Source organism: Melanostigma gelatinosum (genome assembly GCF_949748355.1).
Source record: "Melanostigma gelatinosum genome assembly, chromosome: 11".
NCBI classification, from domain to species: domain Eukaryota; kingdom Metazoa; phylum Chordata; class Actinopteri; order Perciformes; family Zoarcidae; genus Melanostigma; species Melanostigma gelatinosum.
This window is the reverse complement of record NC_136644.1, coordinates 17,351,064-17,378,351: the sequence shown is the minus strand read 5'-3', so window position 1 is coordinate 17,378,351 and position 27,288 is coordinate 17,351,064. Positions and strand designations below refer to the sequence as shown.

The following is a 27,288-nucleotide window of genomic DNA, read 5'->3' as shown; positions in this document are numbered from 1 at the left end:
TAAGACATGCTTGAAGTTTAGCCAACTGGTTGGTTTCGTCTGGCTTGATCGATAGATAGAATTAGATATCATCTGCATAACAATGAAAGTTTATTTTGTGTTTACTGATAATCTTGCTTAAAGGATGCATATATAAGGTGAATAGAAATGGTCCAAGCATAGCATCTTGTGGGACTTTGCGACTAACTTTGGCGTGCATCAATGATTCATCATTTATACAAAATGGGATTGATCTGACAATTGGGACTTAAATTAAACCAATTGAGTGTGGCTCCTTTAATGCTAATTAAATGTTCCAGTTTCTGTAATAGGATAATGGTCAATGATGTCAAATTCAGCACTGAGGTTCTAACAAGACAAGTACAGAGACCAGTTTTTTGCAATTAGAAGGCCATTAGTATTTTTCACCAGTGCTATCGCTGTGCTATGATGCACTCTTAATCCTGACTGAAAATCTTCAACTAAACTAATGTTATGTAGAAAGTCCCTCAAAAGTGCTCTGACTCTCTGTCAGCCTGGCTACAGTGCTGAGGAGATCAATATTATTGATGAGTAGTAGACTGCTCTGATATTACGGCGGATATTCCGATACATTTTAAGACTCTCGCCAGACTGTTTTAAAGACTAAGCTTGATAAAGATTCTTAGTAATTCAGATTCAGAAATTTCAGAATAGAGACCTGGGGCCTGGTACACTAACAAATAGAATGAGTCAAAGAAGGCTGCTACTCCACCTCCTTGGCCTGTGCCTCGAGGAATGCGAGTCTCAATATGACTTGGAGGAGTTGATTAATTTAGGCTGATACATTCTTCATTACACAGCCAGGTTTTCTTAAGACGAAATAATAAATATGATTATCTGATAATAAATCATTTACTTATAGATCTGATATTTAAGTGTCCACATTTAATTTCCTATTTTGTTGCACTGTTGCGGTGGTCATGTTCATTTTTATTAGGCTATTGCGTGTAACTCCTCTTCTATTTACTTCTGATTTATCTCATTTAAGTGGCTGTGGGGAAGACACATGGTCTCTATGGGTCTTTGGGTGGGTTACTGCTCTAATGAGAGTGCAGAGAAGCGCGTAAGGGAGAAACTTTGCTTCCTGATCTCCACTCTGAGTTAAGTCCACGAATAAACTCGGTCAGATTTCTAGATATGAGCGTCGCGCTATCCAAAGTGGGATGAATGCTGCCGCTAATCAAACCAGGTCTTCCCCAGAAAGTCTGGCAATTATCTACGATGCCCACACCATTTGCAGGACAGCACGTTAGATTTGATGAGGGGTCATATTTTCTTTCTATTTCTTAGCACTATTGTGTAGCACGATTTGTATAATGTACTGGTAAAAGACATAAGGCACAAACTTGAAGGGTTGAATTGTATTTTTTTGGACATGTATTAATGAATATGGGTGTTGTAGCTGCCTGTCACCTTGAATAAACGGAGGCCAGCCCTGTAAAGACAAATTGATACACTCAATTTGTCTATTTGGTTACCTCAACACAATGTGGTCATTGTGGTACAACCTTTGTCAAAATGATGATGTATTGAATGAATTGTTGCTTTATTCTGCAATAATATAATTTGTAATGTTTGTGTTCAGGTCACTCACCTCTGTTGTTGAAAGACTTAAGATAAGGTAAGATGATGAGACCACAGTTTTCAATACTTTTAATCAATTATTCATAAGACACTTTAATGCAATCTTAAGGTTACTAAAAACATTTCAAATTGTACTGTATGTGCTGAGAAAAATCACATCCAGCACCCGGACTATCAGCACTGGCGCCCCTCAGGGATGTGTGCTCTCCACACTGCTCTTCTCCCTAAATGCTCGAGCGTTAATCAAGCGACTCCTACCGAAGACCTACATAGTTACAGCCTTAAAAATGAGCTGTGGCGCACAATGTGGTTATAAGGTGGTATTTCAGCTGCAGGACCAGCAGTGAAGGCCCAGGTATAAAATGCAAGGCCCGCCACTGTATTTGAATCTATTTGTGCTTTTATTGTCGTCTACATTTCACTTTAATTTCTCTCCCACACAGGTACATGTTCATAGGGGGAACAACCTTTGGATACTGGAATGGTGACTGCACTTTAGTTTGATGAGAAGACATGATCATTTCAAGTGACTTACAGTAAAGCCTCTTGGGTCTTTTCTGTTTTTGGAATGATAAACTTCAGAATCAGAATTGTTTATTGCCAAGTACGTTACACATACAAGGAATTTGGCTCGGTGATTGGTGCATAGCAGTAAACACAGTGCAATAGTATAAGACATCATTTAAAAAAATGTAAATGTGCAATAAAATATGGTCAACAAACAAACAAGAGTATGTTAAAACCTTTCTGTTTGTTAATAGAGAAAAGATTTGCAAGGGTGTGTAACACCCTCTGATTGCCTCTCGATATCTCAGGTGCAAATGATCCATACGCCTCGCAGCCCACGAGCTACGACTTCGACGCCCCGCTCACGGCAGCAGGAGACCTGACGGAGAAATACTTTGCTATTAGAGAGGTGATCAAAATGGTGAGAACACTAGTGCAGTCCTCTAATTTTTAAAAAGTATTCCTTCAGCTGTTTTGTGTAAAATTGAATGGCATTATTAAATTGTCACATCCACAAGTGTTACATTTGTATTTTGTAACGTATGTACAGTGGAGTATATGTCATCTGGAAGAACATGTGTATTTTTTCACAACAGTACCATAAGATACCTGCGGGACCAATACCACCCACAACTCCAAAGTACGTACCTCTTTCCTGTTTTTCCTTTAGGCCTTTGGTTATGTGCTCTACAGGACCACTCTGCCTGTTAACTGCAGCACACCAACTCCGCTGTCATCTCCACTGAACGGCGTCCACGATAGAGCGTATGTGTCAGTGGACGGGGTGAGTCTGATTGTTTCTTATCAGAAGTTACACGCAGGTCCACGCTCATTCCTTTTGTTGTCTTTGCTCATCACCAGATGAGTTAAACTATGCTGCATTGGTCCAATTTGAAATGCGTCAATGGCGTCTCATTTGACTCATTTTACATTAGCAGCAGTTCTTGCATGATCACATGTTTTAAGACGACATTGAACTCTTGAGAACTTGAGCTTCTTTTGTATAAATGTAAAACAAATAGCACAGTAAGATAGATAGATACTGGTGTAGAAAAATCTAAACAAGATACCCAGTTCTAGTTGAAAATGTAGCAAACTCTGATTATTTCTGATTTAATCGTGCTGATTTCTTCTCAAGGTGGCTGTGGGGATTCTTGAAAGGAACAAAGTCATCACTGTCAATGTGACTGGGAAAGCTGGCAGTCAGGTGGACATACTGGTGGAGAATATGGGTCGAATCAACTACGGAAAAAACATTAACGACTTTAAGGTTTATTTCCAGCTATATTTTCAAGACACTATGTGTGCTTTGCTGTATAAATGTCACAACGCTTTACTTGATTTCATTTTGCAGGTTTTACAAGCCTTAAAAACGTAATATTAGATTTAACTGCAACAAAATTCAGTTTTGTATTTGAATTTCACACTTTCTGTGAAGTAAAACTTCTAAATAATTTCCAAAACTGGGATGTCGGTGTGAATTCTCAGCTCCTCCCGTCTGCTTTTTTGTACTGCACAGGGCCTGGTGTCCAACCTGACTCTAGGGAAGGATACGCTCACTGGCTGGACCATGTACAGCCTGAACATCGATGAAGCGGTCAGTCAGGGTCTTCTCTGTGAAACGAAACCAACAGACTGTCAAGAAGAGTTGAGCCCACAGAGCTGCCTCGAAAAACATGCATACACGATCAGGGGAAGGTCAGGATATAAAAAGCATAAAGCATATACTCAGAAATCAATAGTTAAAGTGTAATCGAAAGATAAAGTGTATGATCATTATATAACGAAATGTTTAATCAATATGTAACGAATGTGTAATGCATAGAGTGATTTAACAATTGTAAGAAGTGTTTAACAAATGTCTTGTGTAACCGGAGCGGCGAGAAAAGTGCTTGTCAGGATGACTTGCAGAAATTAGGAGAAGACTGTTGCAAGAGATGAGTCATGGAGGCATGATACAGGATGAAGCCTGGACATGTCCGGACATGTTCGAACCCAACACCCTTTCCAGAGGGTGGGGGGATGAGATCATGTATTGAACAGGAGGGGGCTGACAGCCCAAATGATGGATAAAAGAAGTAACTTGCAAACAGCAAGACGGGAATTCACGATGGGACGCCGACCGAGCCATCCATGGAGAAACACTGGACAGCCGCGTCCGAGGACTTCGTCTCTGTTCACGGAAAGAAGACCACCGTTCGTGGACAAAAATTGAAAGACGGAGAATCACCTCTCCCCCCTGCTCGCCTTTACCAACTGGACAACGGAGAAGACGCAGCAGCCCGAGACAGACTTTGTACTGAGTTTTGAGGACTGTTGAACGGACTCTGCTGCAGAGCAGGGGGACCGAGGGTCTGGCCAGACCTTCGCTCCTAACAACTCCAAAAGAACCTTTTCATCGCACCTTTGGAAATCCAGCTCCAACCGAGCAGTCTCGGCATCTAAAACTAATGAGTATAATCGAAGAAGAAAATTAACGTAACGAATCAAGTGTAGTGACATTTTATGTGAGCTGTAGCTTTAACCCTTGCAAACTAACTAAATATAACCTGCAATAAATATCTAATCTGCATTTTAAAGTAAATTTCTCAAGTGCATTCATTTGCTCAAGTAGTAAAAAGTTCCTCGTAGCAGTAAAAAGTTAAAGCCATTGTATGTCTAACAACTGAGTTCTGAAAGGTTATCCTAGAGACCGAATCCACTTAACAACCCCTTACGGTTTTAGAAAGAAGTAATCCTAGCCGTTAAAACCTAACCTGGCATTTACCAAGAGCACGGATCCATAAGAGGGAAGCTGCCATAACCGACGCGACTGGTGGGAGCGCCCGGGGCCAGGACTGGTCTCTCGGCCGAGTGCGCTCTGACCGGAGGAAGCAGGGTAGACGTCGGGAGTAACGGCAGTTAGAAGAGCCAGGCGAGTTTCCTCGCAAGAACACCAGCTCGACAATCTTTTAATAGAGAGCTGAGTCAGTAAGTAGCCCCGTATCGGGCCAGAAGTACCCCAGGATCTAACAAGACCCACCTAAGCCTCCTGCTCTCTCCCTGCCAACCTTCTACGGGGGAAGCTTCATTATTCCTGCCGGCATCCCAGACCTTCCCCAGGACACCTACATCAAGCTGCCCAAATGGAGGAAGGCATGTCACCCAAGCGTGTTTTGATTTCGTTAGAATTTAAGCCACTTTGCCCTTTAAAAAAATTAAATAATAGCAATCTCAATTGAGCATCTTAAATAAACCCTGATTGTTCGTAGTAACATTTTTAATGACTCCAGGGTCATATGCGCTCAAAATTTCTTTTTAAATAATTAGTTGATAAGACCACTGAAAAAAAAATAATCGCCAACAATTTTGATCATGGATTCATCGTTTAAGTCAAAAGTTAAAATGTGGAAGAACTAATAAAATTGTCAATCTTGTCAAGATATTCTCCTGCATGGGCTCAATCAAATGATCACAATGCTAATACTGTCGATGAATTACTCAGTTCTGTCATTTTCTTTTCAGGGACAAGTTTGGATTAACGGCTTCAATTAGTTACTGGCCAGCCCGGTTGATTTGCGTCACAACATCAGTGATTGGATGTTTCTTTGTGAAACGTGAAGATGATGTTTTTTTCGCCAAATAATCTTTTTAACCATCACATCAACTGTGGACAGGTCTCTCTCTACCTCACTGATTCTTCATCAGGAAAATACTGTATACAACCACAGATGCATTGTGGGGCTGTTAACATGTAGCTTCTATTAGCTTTGAAAATGCATTTGTTAAAGCAGAAAATAAAAGGGAAAGAACGATTTGATAATACTCCAATGATCCTCTTTCTTATTATGTGACTATATGCTAGTTGGATATATGCATCACCATAATATAGAGAGACGTCTTGTAGTGAAGATGGAGAATATAAAAATCTGTTCTCTGCCTAAATTGTGTCCTAGGAAGCTGGAGAAATAACTTAATTAAGTACCTTTTCTGGAAGACAAACATTTCATTAATTGTTCATTTATTATCCCAGCGGGAAATATTTTATGCAGTGAGCACAACATCCTCCACTCATTTTAATAGAAAACAGAGAACATGGGGCAGAAGACTTCAAATTAATGATCATCTTATTTGCCAACTTCAGCTGAATGAGCAAGATTACAGCAATCACAGCAGATAGGGCTGATCGTGAGCTTTCTGCATTCAGGTGTGAAAGGTAAACAAAGACAAAAGACCTGTGTGAAAAATGGCATCACATCAAAACACTGTTTTACTTTGTTCATGCAGAGTTATGATTTGAAGATATATGGGCATGTATAGATATATATAGATTCCAGTGGCGGCTGGTGGAAAATGTTCTAGGTAGGGCCATCCTATCAATTTCAGCAAACATCCCAGTATGATTTAATGCAAAAAAAAATGTAAGTATCAAACACGCATTATTACTTGGCAGTTACATATTTAACATGTATTCCAACACGAAAACAATCAGTAAATAACACTTATATAATATAATATAACGTGTATTTATTGAGATGCCCCTATGGACCTTGTTATAGGAGGTAAAGATCAGGAGAAGTAAACATGAAGTGTAATTATGAATACAGATGTTAAATTAAGCTATGATGAGTTTTCACTGTTAATTTAACATCTCTATTACATGTTGATGTCTCCATGACCAAGTTAAGCAGATGAGACTGAGGACAACTATGTAGAAGAAAAGATGTTCACTTTGCCTAATATGTAGCTTGACAGAGTTCTCATGTGTGTCCTGGTGTTCTCATGTTTCCTTACCACCTCATCCCTCACTCCCTACCCTGGTGTTCTCATGTTTCCTTACCTCCTCATCCCTCACTCCCGTAACTGTCCGTGCTGGATCCGTCCCCGTTGTTTTAAAAAGCTAAATAAGTTATTAGCATGACGTCATCCAGCTAGCCAAACCTGTCTGGTGTACAGCTAGTACAGAAGCTTCGCATGTACTGCTTCCCTTTCCCGCGAGTCTGCTGTCTGATTGTGAGGTCAGGCTGATCTGATATCAGCTCATTGGCTGCAGAATCTCTGCCAAAGTTCTCCTCTCAAACGGGTCTTGGAGGAGGAGTGCTCGCGCTGGAGCGGGCACCTGTAGAGACTTCTCCTGACGAGAACGTGTAGCGAGGGGGCCTGATCGTTCTGGCCCCAAGCTGAATCTATTTGAGGGCGCTGATTGGCTAAATTGTATGTCACTCATTTATATCTTGAATCAGCAATTGGCTAAACTGCTTCATAGACCCGTCTCTTTTGGGCCAAAACGATCAGGCCCCCCAAGCTGCGCGTTCTCAGAGTGTCGTGCACACAGACAGAGCACGAGCAGAGAGCACACAGGCAGAGAGCACACAGGCAGGAAAAGCATATATTTTGCGCAGATATCATATTTTACACACATTACTGGGTACATTCCACAGTTCAAAAACACAAATATTGACAATTTGTATAATTTATGATTATTATAATTTTTTATTTTATTTATTTTATTTTTTGTGTGGCTCATGGTGGGGCCATGCCCCATGGCCCTCTATTGACCAGCCGCCACTGATAGATTCCCTCTTATTCATTTCTTGGACATTTTAAACCATTTCTCTCTGTGATCCATCTTTCCTGTAGCTTTTTATGATTTTATTTTTCAGACAAGATTTGTAGACTTTTGTTTTCAACGTTGTGCGTTTTAAAGATTGTTGTGCAGGTTTATCTATTCCCTCATTGACTAGAAACTCTGCTAAAGCCTTTACACATCATCTCTCCTCAAACGCCATAATTAAAAAGCGCGACACTGCCACCTACTGGTCAACACGTTTTTCTTTTTACACCACAACGATGCAGCGTCACATGATTTTACTTCCGCAACTCATGATACCACACCATTCAAAAGAGCACAATGTACTCAGGAAGTAAGAACTGTAGCTGACTGTGACCAACTAAATAGCATTGCTTGAAAAGCTGCATTCATTTAATGTAACACGTACATCGGACAGCACGGCTCGAGTGAGGACTCATCATGTCTCTGCTCAGATTCGGAAGCATGATGTTGTTGTTGCTGCTGTTTGGACATTCAGTAAGTAGACTGTTTAAAGGTTGTTATACCCTGTTGTCGACATTGAAGGAGCTATACATGCAGCCACATTCCAAAAACATTAAAAACGGTTAGAGAGAACGAGAGGAGACAAAGTGAGACTGTCTGACGAATAAAGAGCTAAGGCTGTTTGTATTCTTAAACATATGGTTATATCCGGTTTTATAAAAGCCCTGCCACAACATTTCAAAACAAAGGTTTGGGACTTTGTCTCAAATTCATTTTTTTTTTAAATACACTGAGACACACGACATAATGTCAATGTGAGTTCATATTTTTTGATAGGGCTAAAGGCATGTTAACAGTAAAGTTGGATTAAATGAGGTTCATATTGTCTTGTCAGCTCAGTAACAAAAATACATTGTTTTTCTTTTATGTCTGTAAAGTGAGATGTCAGCCCTGCACCATAAAAAAACATTAAACTTTAACGACATGATGAAACACAATATAAACTGACTCATTGTGCGTTCAATTATGATGTGTTGGCCTGCAGCTCGGGGCACCTGGATCATTCAGCGTGGATTACCAGAAGGACTGCTTTCGGAAAGATGGGGAGGAGTTTCGATACATATCCGGGAGCATCCATTACAGCCGGATCCCCCGAGTCTACTGGAAGGACCGGCTGCTCAAGATGTACATGGCAGGGCTGAATGCCATCCAGGTGTATGTTTACTTCATGTCTCACTGCATCACTCTAACTTTGGTTTGTTGTTTGAACCACAGGCTGTTGTTGTGACTGTGCCATGTTTCAACAGAGAAATCAGTTCACATCACTGTTGGCTCTTTTAATGTTTGCATGTGGTTGTGCTGCAGTCATTCTACAAAATGGCATAATTTGTCAGCAGTCACATGTGCTGTAGTGATGTGAATAAATAAGCCACAGAAAATGATTATGTATCGATCCTGAATGTCGATTAATTGTTAAAAATATTTTTCTTTGAAATAAATGCAATAATTCTCTGGCCTTAGAGAAATGTGAATACAATTTCTAACTTTTATGATTGTTAACGAAATATCTTTGGGATTTGGATTGCTGATCGGACAAAGAAAGACAAATTGTTTATTTGAGAAAATAATTGAAAGGTTGATTGATGATGATGTTTGTTGCAGCTGTAATGAAGCGACATCATCAAACATAAGTATGTGTGTTTGGATAATATTGACACTTTATTCACATTGAAGGTACATTCCCTGGAACTACCATGAGGAGTTTCCGGACCGGTACGATTTTAGTGGAGACAGGGATCTTGAATATTTCCTTCAACTGGCCCAAGACATAGGTTTAGTGGTCATCCTTCGTCCTGGACCCTACATATGTGCAGAGTGGGACATGGTGAGTGCCAGATGTCAGTAAACACATTTTCAGTTTTTGATGGTATTAAGCAGTGGTGTATAAAGTACCCAAAAGCCATTCTTGAGTAAAAGTAAAGATACCTTACTGTAAAACTACTCCAGTAAAAAGTCACCTATTAGAATACTACTTGAGTAGAAGTCTTAAAGTATCTGATATTTATTGTACTTAAGTATCAAAAGTAATTTTCTGATATTAAATGTACTTAAGTATTGAAAGTAAAAGTACAAGTAAATGCTGTTCATAAAAAAGCAAAGGGTCAGAATTTTGAGAATGATGAAGTTTATTATTTTAAGTGCTGTGGCACCATGACCAAGGACATGGAGCTGTGTTGAACATAATTGGGTTGGCTGTGATCCATTCAGGAGCAACAATGTTCAACATAATATATTGTACATAAGTATACTTTTGCATCTACGATGAACTCATCATCATAATTCTCCGAAAAGCAATATGACACTATGAAGGAGTTGTAACAGTGCGTTTATAAGTATGCTCATTAGACTAGAGGATGTAGAGGGCAAATGCATAATATTGTGTTCAGCTAAAAATATCCACTTGATGCATCAGGTCAGTGTTTTGAGAAAGGACACCTGCCTTGTAAACTCCTATGGGCCTGATTTGAACACAATAGACAAAGGTTTTGCTCGAGCTGAATCTGCAATTGGGCGACTGCTACCATCATAACTCCATCTGATCATCCACAACATGACTCAAATATCAAAACATGATCAATACTAAAGCAGCACCGAAAGGAACAACCCAGTCATTACTTGAAACTGAAAAATGTCCTGTTCACCATCAAAAGACAATTCTAGAATGTAAAGAAGTTACATTGTATTAGAATGTAGCTTCTTTCACCAAACCTGCTTGCTTGCAGTCTGTGTTCCACCACAGTCCCCGACGCTGGTCTCATGATTCATTTGTTTCTAAAGATAGATTTGATTTTGTAACGAGTAACGAAGGTTTCAGGGGAGATGTATCGGAGTAAAAGTATTAGTTTTCTTTGCAAAATGTAGTGAAGTAAAAGTCAACAGAAATATGAATAGTAAAGTAAAGTACAGATATCCAAAAAAACGACTTAAGCACAGTAAATAAGTATTTCTACTTCGTTACTATACACCACTGGTATTAAGAGACCATTCAAGAAGAAAGAAATACAGAACACATTAGACTCCTCAGTATTTCTATCTTATGCGACATTATTCTTCTAGTTCAACACATTTCAGAGGAAAATATTGTACTTTTTACACAACTACATTTATTTGACAGCTGTAGTTACTAATAACTTTTCAGATCAAGAGTATACACACAAACCATCTGGTCAACTTCTCCCATATGATGCATTTACCCAACAGTAAATAAACTCGTCAATTATATCAACTTCAACCAACTGAAGCATTAAACTGCTGCTTTAATAGTTATGCATTAGTAATAATAACTCAATCATGTAATAACCTAGTCACATATGATATAACTTTTAGGGGGCATTCTGCTGCCAAACTGAGTACTTTTACAAACTGAGTACTTTTACAGAGCTCAACATTAACTTTTAAAAGTGGTTGCCAGGTTGGCGACCAGGCACTAGCTTTTGGTTGCCCCAAACGGAAAATACTGTTGGCATTTTTAGTCACTTTGTATTTTGAGTAATCAAGGTACAATGCCATTTATGTCAGCTTAATAATAAAAGTGTGACATGTAGACATGTCATGTGTATGTTGCACATGCAGTATCATTTTCTTTCCAGCTCAAAGATGTCGGGACAACCTTCTAAATATATATTTTGGTTTGAATGTTTTGCTGTTTGCTGTTCCTACTAATTATATGTTCATACGCGGTAACCAAAGGCCAATAATTAGTTGATAATATCTCAAAAATGTTGCCAATTTCTAACTGGAAACCCTTACTGTACAGATGTGATCTTTTAAGCGGCTAATACTTTTCCACTTCTACTCGTAAAATTATGACAATACTTCCCCAATACATTGTCATCTCTTTGATTTGGACTGAGGGACGGTACAGTATACCTATGTTTATGGTCATATGTTTACTGTTCAGTTTTTAGATATATTTGGGGATGTTTTGATGTTTGTTCTCCAGGATGAGAGCTAATCAACACTGAAATCGGTTGTAGGCAATGTAAACTTTTTCTGTCACTTAAAGTGCACAGAGGGTGTTTGATATTTGAAACATGGATTATAAGTGTGTTATCACTTTAAATTGCACTTACACTCGATGAGGTAATTTTTTTTGGTTGGTAGGCCATTTCAATTGCACCAAAAGCCTTTTGCCATTGTTTGTGTTATTCTGTCAACCAGGGGGGGCTGCCTGCCTGGCTTCTCAAGAAGAAAGACATTGTGCTGCGGACCTCAGATCCAGGTGAGAATCAAAGAAAAACAGGATGAATGCTGACTACGGGTGTAACGATACGCGTATTCGTATTGGACCGTTCGGTACAAGGCTCACGGTTCGGTACGCATGACGAACCGAACAATACGTTTGAATAAAAAAAAAATATATATATATACTTTTTTTTTAAACCTTTATTTAACCAGGTAGTCCCATTGAGATTAAACATCTCTTTTGCAAAATGTAAGTAACAATACTACACAACATTAAGGAGCAGTTTTTTTATTTTATGCTTATGTGTTGCTAAGAAGACACCCCAGAAGATGGGTCACTCAGGTATAGTTCCAACATTGTTCAAAGTCAAAGAATAACTTCATGATGTTAGTTGTAATGAATAAATATATTTTAAAATCAAGTACATTTCTCTGGCATTTATAGTTTTCTACTGTACCAAAACGTACCGAACCGTGGCTCCACTGTATCGAACCGAACCGTGAATTTTGTGAACCGTTACACCCCTAATGCTGATATCTATCTATCTATCTATCTATCTATCTATCTATCTATCTATCTATCTATCTATCTATCTATCTATCTATCTATCTATCTATCTATCTATCTATCTATCTATCTATCTATCTAGTCATGGTTGCATGCAGCAGTACATACAACACTATAATGATTTGCTTTGTGTCAGATTACATCAAGGCAGTAGATAAGTGGATGGGGACGTTACTGCCAATGATGAAGCCTTTTCTCTATCAGAACGGTGGTCCTATCATCACTGTACAGGTGAGTGTTACGCGCATTACGTTTCATTTCAGAACTTTATTCCATAAGAAAAATAACATTTCCCTCCTGCTGTGGCTGGGTCTGGGTCTGGTAGGTGGAGAATGAATACGGTAGTTATTTCGCCTGTGACTACAACTATATGAGCCACCTGGCTCAGCTGTTCCGGTCTCACCTTGGTGAGGAGGTGGTGCTCTTTACCACAGATGGAGCTGGGCTCAGCTTCCTCAAATGTGGCGCAATACAAGGTCTCTACGCCACTGTTGACTTTGGGCCAGGTAGGTGTCGGGAGTCTAGTCAGTGCAATGCAATTTACAGCAAACATTGATTGTTGGTTAAAGGTTCAGTTATGTATTTCATTTCATTTCATGTTTATTTGGTAGGGACAAATACAATACACATGTTTTCAATGCAATGTATACCAGCATTCTTGGCTACTGCTAATAACCAAAGTACGTCCCTAGAAGGGCCTGTAAATATTTAAAGAATTAAACTATGTGGTACAATATGTTGTCCTTAAAGAAACATACTCATATGTTACTCAATTTCAGGGCAGGGGGTAAAAAGGTTGGTTGCCTTCCCTGCACGATTTACAACATCTTCCTCTTCTCAAACTCCTTGAAAAAAAAACTCCACAGAAACTTGATTGATTGACTAACTGTTAATCTTAACATTTAGTTAAGGCTTTTGATCTCAAGTGTCAAACACTGGACTACAGCTTCCAGATGCTGTGACAATATGTCTGACACTGCAGTAGCAGTATTGTAAAAGCAATTTGAGATTAGATGCATTACATGAGGATTTACAGTACTTCAATAATTTTCTTCTTTTTACGTCATATGTTGGATTAGTCAGCAGTCATGAGGAAGTCGCACAAATAGCTTTTTTTTACCCATGAGCTTATCTTTGTGTTTTCATCCTGTTAGGTGGGAATGTAACCGCTGCCTTTGATGCACAGAGACATGCTGAACCTCGTGGACCTTTGGCAAGTATTTCCCCCGAAACAGTTTGTGATTTCAAAACCACACTAATTTCTCTCAGGCACTCATGAGGTTTTCTGCTGTATGAACAGGTGAACTCTGAATTTTACACTGGCTGGCTGGACCACTGGGGGTCACCTCACTCTGTTGTGTCATCTGCCAGAGTGGCAAAGTCCCTCAACGAGATCCTTGCCCTGGGAGCAAACGTCAACATGTGAGTCTTCAGATTTAATGACACACTGAAGGCATATGCAATTACACAAAATATATTAATATCATGGTGACTCTACGGCCACCATCATAATATATGTAACTCAAGTTACATAATTCACACTGCAAATACATTTTCTTAAGGAGAGAGAATGACATCAGAGACAAGGAGCTCAGCTCTTGCTCTTGAAGTTTGAAGTTATTTGAATCTATTTGTGCTTTTATTGTTGTCTACATTTCACTTTAATTTCTCTCCCCACAGGTACATGTTCATCGGGGGAACAAACTTTGGTTACTGGAATGGTGAGTGCACTTTAACAGACTAGTTTGATGAGAAGACATGATCATTTCAAGTGACTTACAGCAAAGCCTTTTTCTGTTTTTGGAATGATTAACTTCAGAATCAGAATTGTTTATTGCCAAGTACGTTACACATACAAGGAATTTGGCTCGGTGATTGGTGCATAGCAGTAAACACAGTGCAATAGTATAAGACATAATCAAAAAAAAATGTAAATGGACAATAAAATATGGTAAACAAACAAACGAGTATGTTAAAACCTTTCTATGTTTATTAATAGCGAAAAGATTTGCAAGGGTGTGTAACACCCTCTGATTGCCTCTCGATATCTCAGGTGCAAACAATCCATACGCCTCGCAGCCCACGAGCTACGACTACGACTCCCCGCTCACGGAAGCAGGAGACCTGACGGAGAAATACTTTGCTATTAGAGAGGTGATCAAACTGGTGAGAACACTAGTGCAGGCCTTTCATTTTTTTTTAAAGTATTCCTTCAGCTGTTTTGTGTAAAATTGAATGGCATTATTAAATTGTCACATCCACAAGTGTTACATTTGTATTTTGTAACGTATGTACAGTGGAGTATATGTCATCTGGAAGAACATGTGTATTTTTTCACAACAGTACCATAAGATACCTGCGGGACCAATACCACCCACAACTCCAAAGTACGCATATGGGACTGTTGGGATGAAAAAGGTAAGCAGGCAGTGGACACTGTTTCCATTGAAAGACTTTTTGTCACACGATTTAAAACATGAAGAATAAATTATAAAAAGCAACCCTGTGTCACCACAGCTCCAGGTGCTATCAGATGCTTTAGAAACACTGTCTTTCTCCGGCCCCATCAAAAGCAAATATCCTCAGACTTTCATTGAACTGAACCAGGTATCCTTTAATGCTTTTCTCTTTTATGTTGTGAAAAACCAACAATATTTTTTTCCACATGATTTTAACTTTTTAGCTGGTGATTTGTCGAAAATGTACCTCTTTCCTGTTTTTCCTTTAGGCCTTTGGTTATGTGCTCTACAGGACCACTCTGCCTGTTAACTGCAGCACACCAACTCCGCTGTCATCTCCACTGAACGGCGTCCACGATAGAGCGTATGTGTCAGTGGACGGGGTGAGTCTGATTGTTTCTTATCAGAAGTTACACGCAGGTCCACGCTCATGCCTTTTGTTGTCTTTGCTCATCACCAGATGAGTTAAACTATGCTGCATTGGTCCAATTTGAAATGCGTCAATGGCGTCTCATTTGACTCATTTTAGATTAGCAGCAGTTCTTGTACGGTCGCATGTTTTAAGACGACATTGAACTCTTGAGAACTTGAGCTTCTTTTGTATAAATGTAAAACAAATAGCACAGTAAGATAGATAGATACTGGTGTAGAAAAATCTAAACAAGATACCCAGTTCTAGTTGAAAATGTAGCAAACTCTGATTATTTCTGATTTAATCGTGCTGATTTCTTCTCAAGGTGGCTGTGGGGATTCTTGAAAGGAACAAAGTCATCACTGTCAATGTGACTGGGAAAGCTGGCAGTCAGGTGGACATACTGGTGGAGAATATGGGTCGAATCAACTACGGAAAAAACATTAACGACTTTAAGGTTTATTTCCAGCTACATTTTCAAGACACTGTGTGCTTTGACGTATAAATGTCACAACGCTTTACTTGATTTCATTTTGCAGGTTTTACAAGCCTTAAAAACGTAATATTAGATTTAACTGCAACAAAATTCTGTTTTGTATTTGAATTTCACACTTTCTGTGAAGTAAAACTTCTAAATAATTTCCAAAACTGGGATGTCGGTGTGAATTCTCAGCTCCTCCCGTCTGCTTTTTTGTACTGCACAGGGCCTGGTGTCCAACCTGACTCTAGGGAAGGATACGCTCACTGGCTGGACCATGTACAGCCTGAACATCGATGAAGCGGTCAGTCAGGGTCTTCTCTGTGAAACGAAACCAACAGACCCACCTAAGCCTCCTGCTCTCTCCCTGCCAACCTTCTACGGGGGAAGCTTCATTATTCCTGCCGGCATCCCAGACCTTCCCCAGGACACCTACATCAAGCTGCCCAAATGGAGGAAGGCATGTCACCCAAGCGTGTTTTGATTTCGTTAGAATTGAAGCCACTTTGCCCTTTAAAAAAATAAAATAATAGCAATGTCAATTGAGCATCTTAAATAAACCCTGATTGTTCATAGTAACATTTTTAATGACTCCAGGGTCATATGCGCTCAAAATTTGTTTTTAAATTATTTGTTGATAAGACCACTGAAAAAAAAATAATCGCCAACAATTTTGATAATGGATTCATCGTTTAAGTCAAAAGTTAAAATGTGGAAGAACTAATAAAATTGTCAATCTTGTCAAGATATTCTCTTGCATGGGCTCAATCAAATGATCGCAATGCTAATACTGTCGATGAATTACTCGGTTCTGTCATTTTCTTTTCAGGGACAAGTTTGGATTAACGGCTTCAACTTGGGACGTTACTGGCCAGCCCGGGGGCCTCAGGTGACACTTTTTGTCCCTGCCAACATCCTCAGCACAGCTGCACCCAACAATGTGACTGTCCTGGAGCTGGAAGAGGCTCCCTGCAGCTCAGGGCCATGCAGTGTGGAGTTTACTGCCACCCCCATCCTGAATGCAACAGTCCAGTCCGACTGCAAACAGCAAAGGAGGCTCTTCATTAGAGACGATTTGTTGTGATAATAAGGGAACTCACTTTTGCACAAAATGAATCAATTTGCACTCCTCTAGTTGCTGATGTACACACTCAAATCAGCACTTGTGTGACCTGGATGTCTGTCTGATTTTTAAAAAGCTATAATATGTGAAGTGAGGTTGATTTGCGTCACAACATCAGTGATTGCATGTGTCTTCATGAAATGTGAAGATGGTGTTTTTTTTGCCAAATAATCTTTTTAACCATCACATCAACTGTGGGCAGGTCTCTACCTCACTGATTCTGCATAACTGCACCCTGTATTTGAGATTTTATTTTAATGGGAAAAAACACATCAGGAAAATACTGCATACAACCACAGATGCATTGTGGGGCTGTTAACATGTAGCTTCTATTATCTTTGAAAATTCATTTAAAGCAGAAAATAAAAGGGAAAGTATGATTTGATAATACTCCAATGATCCTCTTTCTTATTATGTGACTATATGCAGTGAAACGCAGGGCAAGAGGAACATAATTTTAACAACTAAATTACACAGGAAACACAAGGTCTTCAAATAGACGTGGACATTCTAATTTAAACAATTCAGATAATAAGAAATAGCTGATAATGGATTTTTGAGACCAGTAATAAACACAAACTATTTAAAAAAAGATAAGGACCCTTTATATGTGTGCTTTTAAACAAGTGAGACCAATTGTACTGAGCTTTAAAAATAAACTTGTCAAGAGGACAAACTATGTAATAGTGACACTATTTCTACATTACTAAAAACATATATTTGGCATTTTTGTACCGCCCGGGCCAATTTAATCTGTCCAACAGGTAGATAGATAACAAGGGAGGCTGGAATGTAGGATTTTAACATAAATAAAATAATGATCTTCGAAACGAAAGTGTTGCAGGTATATTTGATGTCCTCTTTCAAAGGTTTATTATTATTTTTATTTATTTATTCAGAATTATTGGGTATGGTTTGGGTTCTAGTCTCGCTTCCGAAGCACAAGGTGGCGGTAAAGTGCCTCGCGCTAAATGTCAAACGCCAGAAAAAGTCATAGAAGAAGAAGAAGAAAAACTTGCTAACGTAGAAGAAGTGGGCGGAGGCCTGCTCGAGATTTTTGACGAGCAGAATAATTTTTTCCCAGAGTTTTGTCCAGAAATGAGGTACAAAAAATCAATACAAATAGACGACATTAAACTAAACATTTACGTTAAACTATTACATTGCGTAACTTAGTCGTCGGTTAAATGTGTCGTACGTATGCAGCCAGTTGTGGCTAACTATAATTAGCGTTAGCTAACGTTAGCTAGTAAGATGCTAACTTAGTTGCAAAGTTGAGGACGCTGCATTTGTTATGATTATTAGCTGTATGAAACTGTTAGCTGTAACGTTCACAACAAGCTAACAACACCTTACTATTGTACATTGTTGCCAGCAGGTAAACAGAATGTATTACAGCACTTAACCTTAAATAGCTTAACATTATAATGTGTGTATCTTTGCTTCTTCGACAGGTTGTGAACGCCTAGTAGGTTATGTCATGATTAAATAGTATCATATGTTGAGATACTTTGGCACTGTCATAATACCTGACAATAGTTAACAGACATGCCGTGGTGCCTAAACACCAAGCGGAAATATATGTTTTAAACCAGCCCACAGTGAAAGCCAAATCTGCATTTGCAATATACAGCAGTTTATTGTTAACTATCCAGTAACTATCCTCATCGAGACCATGGTAGACAACCGCTATGCCACAGCTCTGGTCATCGGCTCGGTGCTGAGCCTGCTGGCGACGGTCTACCTCTCTGTGGCTGTGGGAACTCCGCACTGGTACCAGTACAGCTGCCCACCAGTGAAGCGTGGGGACAGCAACGTCACCGAGCTCATCAAGGAGTTCATCCATGGAGAGTTTGACGAGAAGACTTCCCGCGAAACCATGTTCCGCCTGAACGGCACCCTAGGACTGTGGTGGAGGTGCATATGGGTGCCGAGCGAGTCACACTGGTTCAAAGAGCCAAGTATGTCCTCCTGTTCAAACTATTACATCTCTGCAGCTTTTTTAGCCCTGCTTTAATCCCAAGCAGAGACATGCTTTGATGATTTAAAACGTACAGAAACAATGTTTTGTCTAGTTTTAAAGCTACCTCAGGGTGACACTTTAAAGGAAAAGTTAAATCTGTATACCCCTACCTGTGAGTCTGATGTTGTCATAAGTCACTTCTGCTCATCGATTTGCAGCATTACCTGCAATGCAACCACTGACAGTAAATTGTGTAACTACCTCAGTATTAATGAAATGACACATTTCTATTGCATCGTTGTGTACTGTATATCCTCCTGCTGCCCAACATCACACACCCTGTGTGTCGGTAAATGATGACAGCTCAGTTGAATTTGCACTCTCTGATCTTGACTTTAGATCCAAAGATGGAGACACAGTGTGTGAGTTTCACTCTTCCTCAGCAGTTCAGTCTAAAGTACAAATACCTTGGAAACCATAGCAGCGAAGAAGATCTGCTGAGAACATGTGAGTCTACTCTGTTCCTCCTGTGTCTGTAGTGTTCTGTTCACCCTGCATTCATTTTAAAGTGTCACCGAACTTTAAAGCCGCTACCACAGCTGGGGAACTTTCTGTGAGTGACATTTATCGGTGTGGAAAGGTCACAATGGACAATTTTAGATGTGGAGTATTAAAAATATGTAATGTTTTAAATCTAGATTTAGCAGCAGTAACAATTGCATGACACTAACATATACAACATCAAAGCAATACAGCAGACAATTCAGAAAATACAAACTATTTTTAAGTGATGTTTAGCTGGACAATTCAGCTTTCAGCTCTAAAAAGTTGTTGGTGAGAGAATTGTAGGCACTAACATGCTGTAATGTCCTGCAATTAATTGTTGGCCCATGCTTTTTTGCATCAGTCAAATTTGTCTATAACATTCCTTGTAGGTTCTTGAATTTGCTCTTTTAGTTAGTTTTATAGTTTATTTTTAATGTAATTTTTCAGACTTGTGGAGGTGCCAGTTCCTCTTGCCCCTGGTGTCTATGGCTTTGGTGTTTCTCGGCGTGCTCGTTGGGGTCTGCGCCTGCCTGTGCCGCAGCTTCACCCCCACTTTGGGTGTGGGAGTGCTCCATCTACTCGCAGGTGAGATAAATCCTAGTATATTACCCAATTTCTGCTGTGGACCACAGACAAAAAAAGTAGAAAAAAAATGCCACGGGATCAGTGCTGCTCTGAAGGGACATTTGTACTTCAATGTGGTGCTCACAAGTATTGTAACAAGAAACTCTGTTGAAGGAGAAATGTATAATATCCCTTTTTAAATGGTGAATTTGCAACAGTATGTTTTGGAGGAGCAGACAAATGCAGAGCTGCTGCTGTGCTCTTCTTTAAAATAACATCAATTGAAATGAATACTGACATTAAAATACATGTCAAACTGGTAATCATCTCACATAATACTAAATTCAACTCTATGCAGACTCTTTTGGGTATAGTTTTTCGATTGACGCCAGTAACACATACACTAAAAAATAGTCAAAGTACGCTTGCTGCAATGTTGTGATCTGGAGAGCAAATGTGTAAAAACATTTTGAATGGAGTATTCTGACTCACTGGCCATGAGGGTGATGTTGTGTGAGCGTTTGTTGCGGGTATTTGTATGCATGTCGTGAGCCGGCAGCGCCTTTTTGTGCCTAACACGCGTCCAGCTGGTGATTCTCAAAGTTAAAACAAGCATCAGCCTGGCGGCGCTGCTTAAGGCCTTCCTCTTGTCAGGTGAGTTCCTCCTCATACATCTGCTTCTGATTGAGACCATTTGAACCGTTTGCTTTCACTTTCCCAGATGTATAACCCTCAGAAGGTTTTCTTTTGCTTTCAGTCATTACTCTGAAGCAAACGTATAATGTTACCTGGTGAGCTTAATCACACAGATCCTGACTCCTGTGTTGTTATACATTCAGTTAATAGATGATAGTCTAAACAACTGCCTCGCTGGGTAAATACCCAAACCTTGCTGTGTCATGTATGCAATTTCTCTTGAAGAATAATGTTAGATTTAATAAAAGTGTAATCATTTCTTCTGATGTTAGCAGGGTTGGTCTTGATTTATTAATGTGTGCCTCTGCAAGAATGAGCTATATGAAGAAAATCCTGATTGTGGTAAATACAAAATAAGTTAGTGTTTTGATCGTTGTGATTTTCTCACTGAGTTGAATACAAGTTGAGTTTCTTTTGAGCCCAGATCCAGCTGCCGCGATATAGATTTACATTGGCTTCAGCCAAAATCTGTGATTGTTGTTGTTTAGTTTCAGATGACACAACTTATAATTTCACTCTTGTTTCTCTCATCCTGCTGCCATCACACCTCCACAAATGCAATGCAGTGCTTCAAATGTACTTTTCATCTATTACGTCTGTCCTCTATTCATCAGGTCTGTGCACTCTGGGCACCGTCTGCTGTTTCCTGGCTGGGGTGGATTTGCTCCGGCAGTATTCGTCCCCACCAGAAGGGGTGGAGGGCTCTCTGGGCTGGTCCCTCTACCTCGCTCTCATCTCCTTCCCTCTGCAGATGATGGCAGCTGCTTTGTTCCTATGGGCGGCCAGGAGTCACCGCCAAAACTACACCCGCATGACTGCTTACAGGGTAGCCTAAAGAGAAACTACTACAACAACTCACCTTAAAACCGCCTACTGGTCTCAGGAAAAAGGTTTCTGGTTAAGAAAGCACTGTACTGGTTGTAACTTCTCACTTCTTCTGCAACAATCTCTAAAAAAGAATGACGTGATATCCCAGATCTAGGCAGAAATACACTCAACCAGTTTGCAGCTAATCATCATAAGTGCTCATATTTAGGGGTTTCATAGCTTTGAGTTGTGTTATTTCACCTTTGTTTTCTAGCATTTGTAACCTGAATCTTACCCAGAGCATGCTCTTAACTTATTTTAACACCCAGATGTTGTGGATCATTTGTTATTTCTGGTGTTGACTGTGTTGGTGTGCTGTACTTAAATGCCTTCTTTTCAGTTGCCATTGCTTCTAAAGCTGCTCACCACATTGCCCTTAAATCAGTTATAGATTATAAAACTTGCAAACAGATTTCAGACCTGCTTTTATCAGGGTAGCTTTCTCTGTTAGTGCATGACAAATATTACGCAAGCCTATATTTTTATGTTTGTTGTGTGGTTTTATTTTTGCATCATCTTAAATATCAAGCCTTTCCTGTGCATGCCTTTTAAACTGACATTTCTGTGGTTGTTGTTGGTTTCAGTCTGTGGTACGTGTTGACTAAATGTCACTCAAAAAATGTAACCACTCATCTCCCATTGTCACCGTCTTTATAGGTCTAATATTTATTAACACTTGTTTTGAAGCTGATTTGATGTAACTCGAGCAAACATGTGACCTCTTTGTAACATTTAGATTCTAATGTTTCAGCCACAGATTATACTACTGCCACTTTACATTTGTTAAGATACTTAAGATGTTTTTCTAATCGTGGTTGCAGTCAGTTCTCGCATCCTTTTTAGGGCTCAGTTTCATCAGTCACTTAACAGACTGGTTTCGACAGCCAAATATCAGTTTTGCATGAATTAAAGCTTTCTAAATGTCAGAGTCAAAGAGACCGGTAACTTGAATAATAATTGACTTTGCAAATCTATCTTTACACTTAGCATTTGTGTGGAAAGTAAATGAATTTGTTACTTTATTGTGTGTCCAAAATAGAAGATTTCTTAACACCAGAAAAAAATTGTGATGTTTTAGTGTCACAATGTTTTGTTATTTGTCTGATGTGTACACGACATGGCTTTTGTAAATGTTTTTTTATGTATTCTGAAGCACACTGCACCTGTTTCTGTATTGATAAATTTGACATTTGCTGACTTAGGACTTCTTGTTTTTGTGTGATCCGGTGTCATCAAATTTGTAAAATATCAATCCTAACAGTGTAAGTATATAAAAGTTACAGAGATGCTTTGCTATGCTCATGCTATTGCTATTGCTAGCCATGCTAGCGACCTGGCTCTTGAGATAGCAATGCTTTGCTTTATGACTAAATGCCTGCAAAACGAATGACGTTCCCATCAGCCTCCCATACATGTAGTGTACACTTTAATTTGTTCTGTGATTATAATTTAAAGTACATACAACATATCTATGTCTATACTCTCAGTCCGCCTTCACACTTATAGATGGCAAGGTCACAGTGATCTTTTTGGTTAACTGGAAAGCAACCTTCTTCTCATAGTAGGCACATTCATTGACAAAGAGAGGGTAGAGGTCTTCTCCCTCGTGCTTCACCGTCTCCCCAGAAAAGGACTGGAACACAGGGTCGCCTTTATGGAGAAGCTTGAAGTCGTTATCCTGGAGAAAGACAGAACGTGCTCACAAAGGTTAATCATTATGCATCAGGGCTGCTTTTGAATGCACTATCACCTTTTTAGCTTGACAAGGAGCGCAAACCTGTCCGCCAACAGTTGATTAATTACACATCCAGCCGGTATGGAGAGAAATTAGCATTGATAATGAGTTCTTGTTCACCTGGTGAATCTCAGTGCAATAGTCGTTCTATTTTAGCTCTGTTTTTTGTCTCTACCAAAATGAAACGAGCTAAAACTCTCTGTAAAGCTGCAGATTCTGTAGTGACCCCTTTCACATTGTCATATGATACATTATACAAAATATTATAGTCGCTACAAGTGAAGGCTTGTGTGTGCATGCATTTTCCCCGGATATCCTTGTCCTCTACCTGCAGCTGGGGGTGAATGGCAGCAGTAATGTCATTGGTTGTAGGATCCCTTGGGTAGTCTACACTCCTCACCACTGTGTATCCTTCCACTTCGCCGCCTTCAAAAGCACTTCCTGTTGGCAAAGGACAGTAATAAGTAGCCATGCTGGTGTACTCAAATAAGATCACAGAAGTACTGGGGTCATTTAAAAGCTTCAGTCACATTATAAAATCATTCTATCTCTTAGTGGTATTTAGTTGTCGTTTGGCCAGGTTTAGAGATATCTGCCTCCTAGGATTTGTGCTGCGCCGTCCCTTGTATTGGTGGCAAGACAGACATTTCAAACCAAAACTATCGACATGGCACATGGGAGGCTGTTTCATGTTTTGGCAGTCTGACCCTTTAAACACCGGAAGTTGTTTCTTACCAGAATTAAATTTCTGAAGCCATTCTATTGAGAGATCCATTGCCTCTTTCGCCATGTTAAAGATATCAGCTCTGAGCACGCCGTGGGGTTGCGGCCCGACTTCTATCGCTGCACAGAACAAGAGAACAATTCCAGCATCTTACCCTTTAATTTAATATTCAATTATTCAGATGCAGGCAAACTAGTACACATTTAGTACACACTTACCGATGCCGTGTTTGCCCACTGACATCAGGGAAAAGTCCTCAGAAGCGGGTGTATCAACGAGGATTGCTCTCACAGGCGCAGAGGTCATCTTGCTCTGAAAACCAAACAGGTGGATTATTTACAGCACTGCATGCTTCAGTGCCACACATATCCACACCACATTGTTTAAAGTCTGAAATATTGAGTATTGACACAATGAAATTTCAATCATTATTCTTGCATTCTCATATAAAACAATGTGATATTTGTCCTTAGAATAGTTACAGACATTCCTGTTGTCCTATCTGAGCCTTTATTTCTTTCTTTGAGTCGCCAAAGTTACTGTAAAAATACCCTGACTGTGACTCATTTTGTCTTGAATATAAAGATCGACATTTCTTGGACACTTTCTTGTTGATAACTAGGATATTCATTATGTATTTGCAGTCAAATTAAAGTTCATTAAGTTAAACATTATTATACCGGCAGATTTAATACTCCGTGCTCTACATTTGTTGTATGAACTGTTTGAAATTCTTACAGTCAAAGTCAGGAAGCTGCATGTCATGAACTCAAATTTCATCCCTGAGAATATTTGTCTGGATGAAGCTCTTACCTGTATGTATTTGTAAATATGCAGGCTGATCCAGTCAAAGGAGTAAAAGATGAGACACATGCCCATGTTGGCAGTGGTGTTATGGAAGTCGCAGAGCAGATCCACAGCCTCTCGGCTTCCTCTGGGCCCAAGCTGAGCGTTCAGCTCACGGGCTCTCCTCAACTCGTAGGGTGTAGAGTCTGTTGTGGGGCCACTGGAAGCCAGACGATATAATGAGTTTCCTCATACATGCATACTGCTTTCTAGCACTTTACAGTTTCATTTTAAGGCAGTTTCCAAATGTACAGATTCTCTTTTAAACCATCCACGTTGAAGTTTTAGTACAACTTTTCTTTTTCAACTTACCTCAGCAAGGCATCTGTGAAGCAGCGATTTAGATCCGTTTCCATGTATCTTATGCAAGCATCCACTGCCCGCGGATTTGATAGGACGGTAGTTATAGAAACCGATCCCTTCTGATCTACCTTCGGTTTCTGCATCTCTCTCACTATGTACACCCCTGACATCTCATTTCCATGGGTGCCACCACAAATGGCAACGCGGGACAGTGGCGGGAAAGAGACGCGCTCCATCTGTCGACAGGAAAGAATTAAGGATGTTAGAAAAGTGTTGTCCCGTCTTACTTTATTCTAACCTTGACTGACCTCTCAGCAACAAGTTTCAAAGTGCAGGTACACATTCATGGAGTCATGTTATTCATGAACCACACAGACGAGAGTAATGTGTTACCGATATGGTATGTTAATTATTTAACATTTAGCACATACATTGTTTTTTCCACAAAATGTCGGGATGTTGTTGTGTACTTGCCAGTGCACTCCCCTGTCGGAATCTGATAAGAATTAAACAGTTGGCTCTGCATTTTACAACATCGGCAGAAAAAATAATGAATGCTGATACTTTTAACATTTGAACACTCCTATTTAACATTTAAAGGCTGTATATAAACATTTCATACATACATACACTTACGCATAGGTTACTTCAGTTAAATGTAGATGTCAGCAGATAAGTGTTTGTTCAATGTAGACGTTAACAACTGTGACTCCTCCTGTTAGAACCCATAAGGGGAGGCAGATCATGACTGACATTGTAAGAATATAAAACATGTCTTCACAGGAGAAGTCATAATTGTTTACAAAGACGGTACTTTTCTAAACACTTTAGGTGTCCTTATGTCTGATTACAACTGCATGATACTATGTTGTTAATCATTTATATTTATACATACAGTTACCAACAATTTAACATGGGATGTGTCACATTGCCTTTGTGATCAACTTAGTGCTGACGATGCATTACTTTCTATGCAAAATTCTCATCCATGTGTGTATTAGACAACACTCAATACAATATCAGCAGTAAAACAGAAATTCAAAAAGAGAATCGCCTTCGTATATCCTCATTAAAAAGTCATGCAAAATGGGCACAGCTGGGGAGAAGAAACATATTAGTGGGCGCGGTAATGAAAATACACAAGCAGAGATCATCAAAGTACAGTCTTTTTCACACCCAGCTAACTATCTGCAGCCTATTTGCGCGGGAGCAAAGTGCTGTTCTACAACGTTCAAGTGACATCATCAGCAAAGAATGAAAGCATGAATCATCAAAAAGGGTATGAATACATGCAAGAAACAACGTTCGCGCTTACACGTCTTACCCTTCTTTCAAAATCCAGCCCTGGTCGGCACTCACTGCACTTCAGCAACCTTTGAACTTAGAGGGAAGTCGTATCAGGATAGTAATGCAGTATTTCATAACCTGCCAGCAAAGCAATACAGGCACTCTGCAAGCTACTTTCCAGTCACAGCCATTAACCGTTCACATGCACAGACTCAAACGAATGCAAAGTAGAGCACAAACCACATACCTATACAGATAGTTTCAAAGTCGGCCCTCCTCCTTCCTTGTATTTCGTCGACTACGGCCCACCTCTTTATGTCCTTCAGCTCAAATTTCAAGCAGTGTGATATATTGTGACACAACAGGAACTTGCTCTCTGTTATTGACTTAACCAGCCAGTTCTTCTCTGAGTGTTCTGTGGACTGGGTGTAACTTTGAGGTGCAACAACAACAACTACTCTGCATTCTTTATTAAGCTTCACTGATGCAGGAGCCTCCATATAGTCATATCATACCTCCAGCTGTTTATTCTGTATATATTAGTCTAATATTAGTATTACTTGTAATTACTGTCAATACTGTCTGTTCTGTATGTACTGTATGTTAGCATACACACTGTTAATACTCCTCACACTGTAGATATCTGGTGTATTCATACCCCTTTCTGTTTATTCCACACTATTCCATATTTTATCCTGTATATACTCTGTACTTTACTCTCAACTTTACTGCTTTTTGCACTTCTGGTTAGAGGTTAAACTGCATTTTGTTGGTTTACTTTTTGTTCGAGCTAATGTGAGCAGTCAAGTTTATTTCACCACCTTAAA

At 39.6% G+C, this 27,288-nt stretch overlaps 4 protein-coding genes across 6 annotated transcripts; 3 read left to right on the top strand and 1 right to left on the bottom strand.

Moving 5' to 3' along the window:
* Window positions 1–2,052: 2,052 nt before the first annotated feature.
* LOC306784618 (beta-galactosidase-like) lies at window positions 2,053–5,271 on the top strand (the record flags this gene model as incomplete). The annotated part of the gene is made up of 6 exons (XM_079278646.1): window positions 2,053–2,089; window positions 2,421–2,533; window positions 2,783–2,896; window positions 3,251–3,382; window positions 3,632–3,749; window positions 5,129–5,271. The coding sequence occupies 6 exons, from the start codon at window positions 2,053–2,055 to the stop codon at window positions 5,269–5,271; spliced, it is 657 nt and encodes a 218-aa protein (XP_079134772.1).
* Window positions 5,272–8,010: 2,739 nt separating this feature from the next.
* On the top strand, window positions 8,011–17,664 carry glb1 (galactosidase, beta 1). The gene is made up of 16 exons (XM_079278847.1): window positions 8,011–8,179; window positions 8,691–8,860; window positions 9,380–9,530; window positions 11,867–11,927; window positions 12,595–12,689; window positions 12,784–12,964; window positions 13,613–13,671; window positions 13,759–13,880; window positions 14,139–14,179; window positions 14,512–14,624; window positions 14,802–14,876; window positions 14,976–15,065; window positions 15,187–15,300; window positions 15,655–15,786; window positions 16,034–16,267; window positions 16,637–17,664. Exons 1-16 carry the CDS (start codon window positions 8,123–8,125, stop codon window positions 16,889–16,891), a joined length of 1,950 nt encoding a protein of 649 aa, XP_079134973.1. The 5' UTR covers window positions 8,011–8,122; the 3' UTR covers window positions 16,892–17,664.
* Window positions 17,665–17,920: 256 nt separating this feature from the next.
* cldnd1b (claudin domain containing 1b) lies at window positions 17,921–22,763 on the top strand. Of its 3 annotated transcripts, none has more exons than XM_079278076.1 (5): window positions 17,921–18,033; window positions 18,385–18,891; window positions 19,293–19,400; window positions 19,887–20,024; window positions 21,314–22,763. In XM_079278076.1, exons 2-5 carry the CDS (start codon window positions 18,606–18,608, stop codon window positions 21,532–21,534), a joined length of 753 nt encoding a protein of 250 aa, XP_079134202.1. In that variant the 5' UTR covers window positions 17,921–18,033; window positions 18,385–18,605; the 3' UTR covers window positions 21,535–22,763. The 3 variants fall into 3 exon arrangements, with proteins under 3 accessions (XP_079134202.1, XP_079134204.1, XP_079134203.1); XM_079278078.1 differs by having other exon boundaries at window positions 17,957–18,033; window positions 18,586–18,891; XM_079278077.1 differs by lacking the exon at window positions 17,921–18,033 and having other exon boundaries at window positions 18,044–18,891.
* A 111-nt stretch (window positions 22,764–22,874) lies between these two features.
* Window positions 22,875–26,749, bottom strand: LOC306784206 (N-acyl-aromatic-L-amino acid amidohydrolase (carboxylate-forming) B-like). The gene is made up of 8 exons (XM_079278075.1): window positions 26,709–26,749; window positions 26,499–26,554; window positions 25,184–25,410; window positions 24,839–25,031; window positions 24,244–24,337; window positions 24,037–24,144; window positions 23,630–23,742; window positions 22,875–23,244 (listed from the first exon to the last, which is right to left on the bottom strand). The coding sequence occupies exons 3-8, from the start codon at window positions 25,408–25,410 to the stop codon at window positions 23,050–23,052; spliced, it is 930 nt and encodes a 309-aa protein (XP_079134201.1). The 5' UTR covers window positions 26,499–26,554; window positions 26,709–26,749; the 3' UTR covers window positions 22,875–23,049.
* Between the last annotated feature and the right edge of the window lie 539 nt (window positions 26,750–27,288).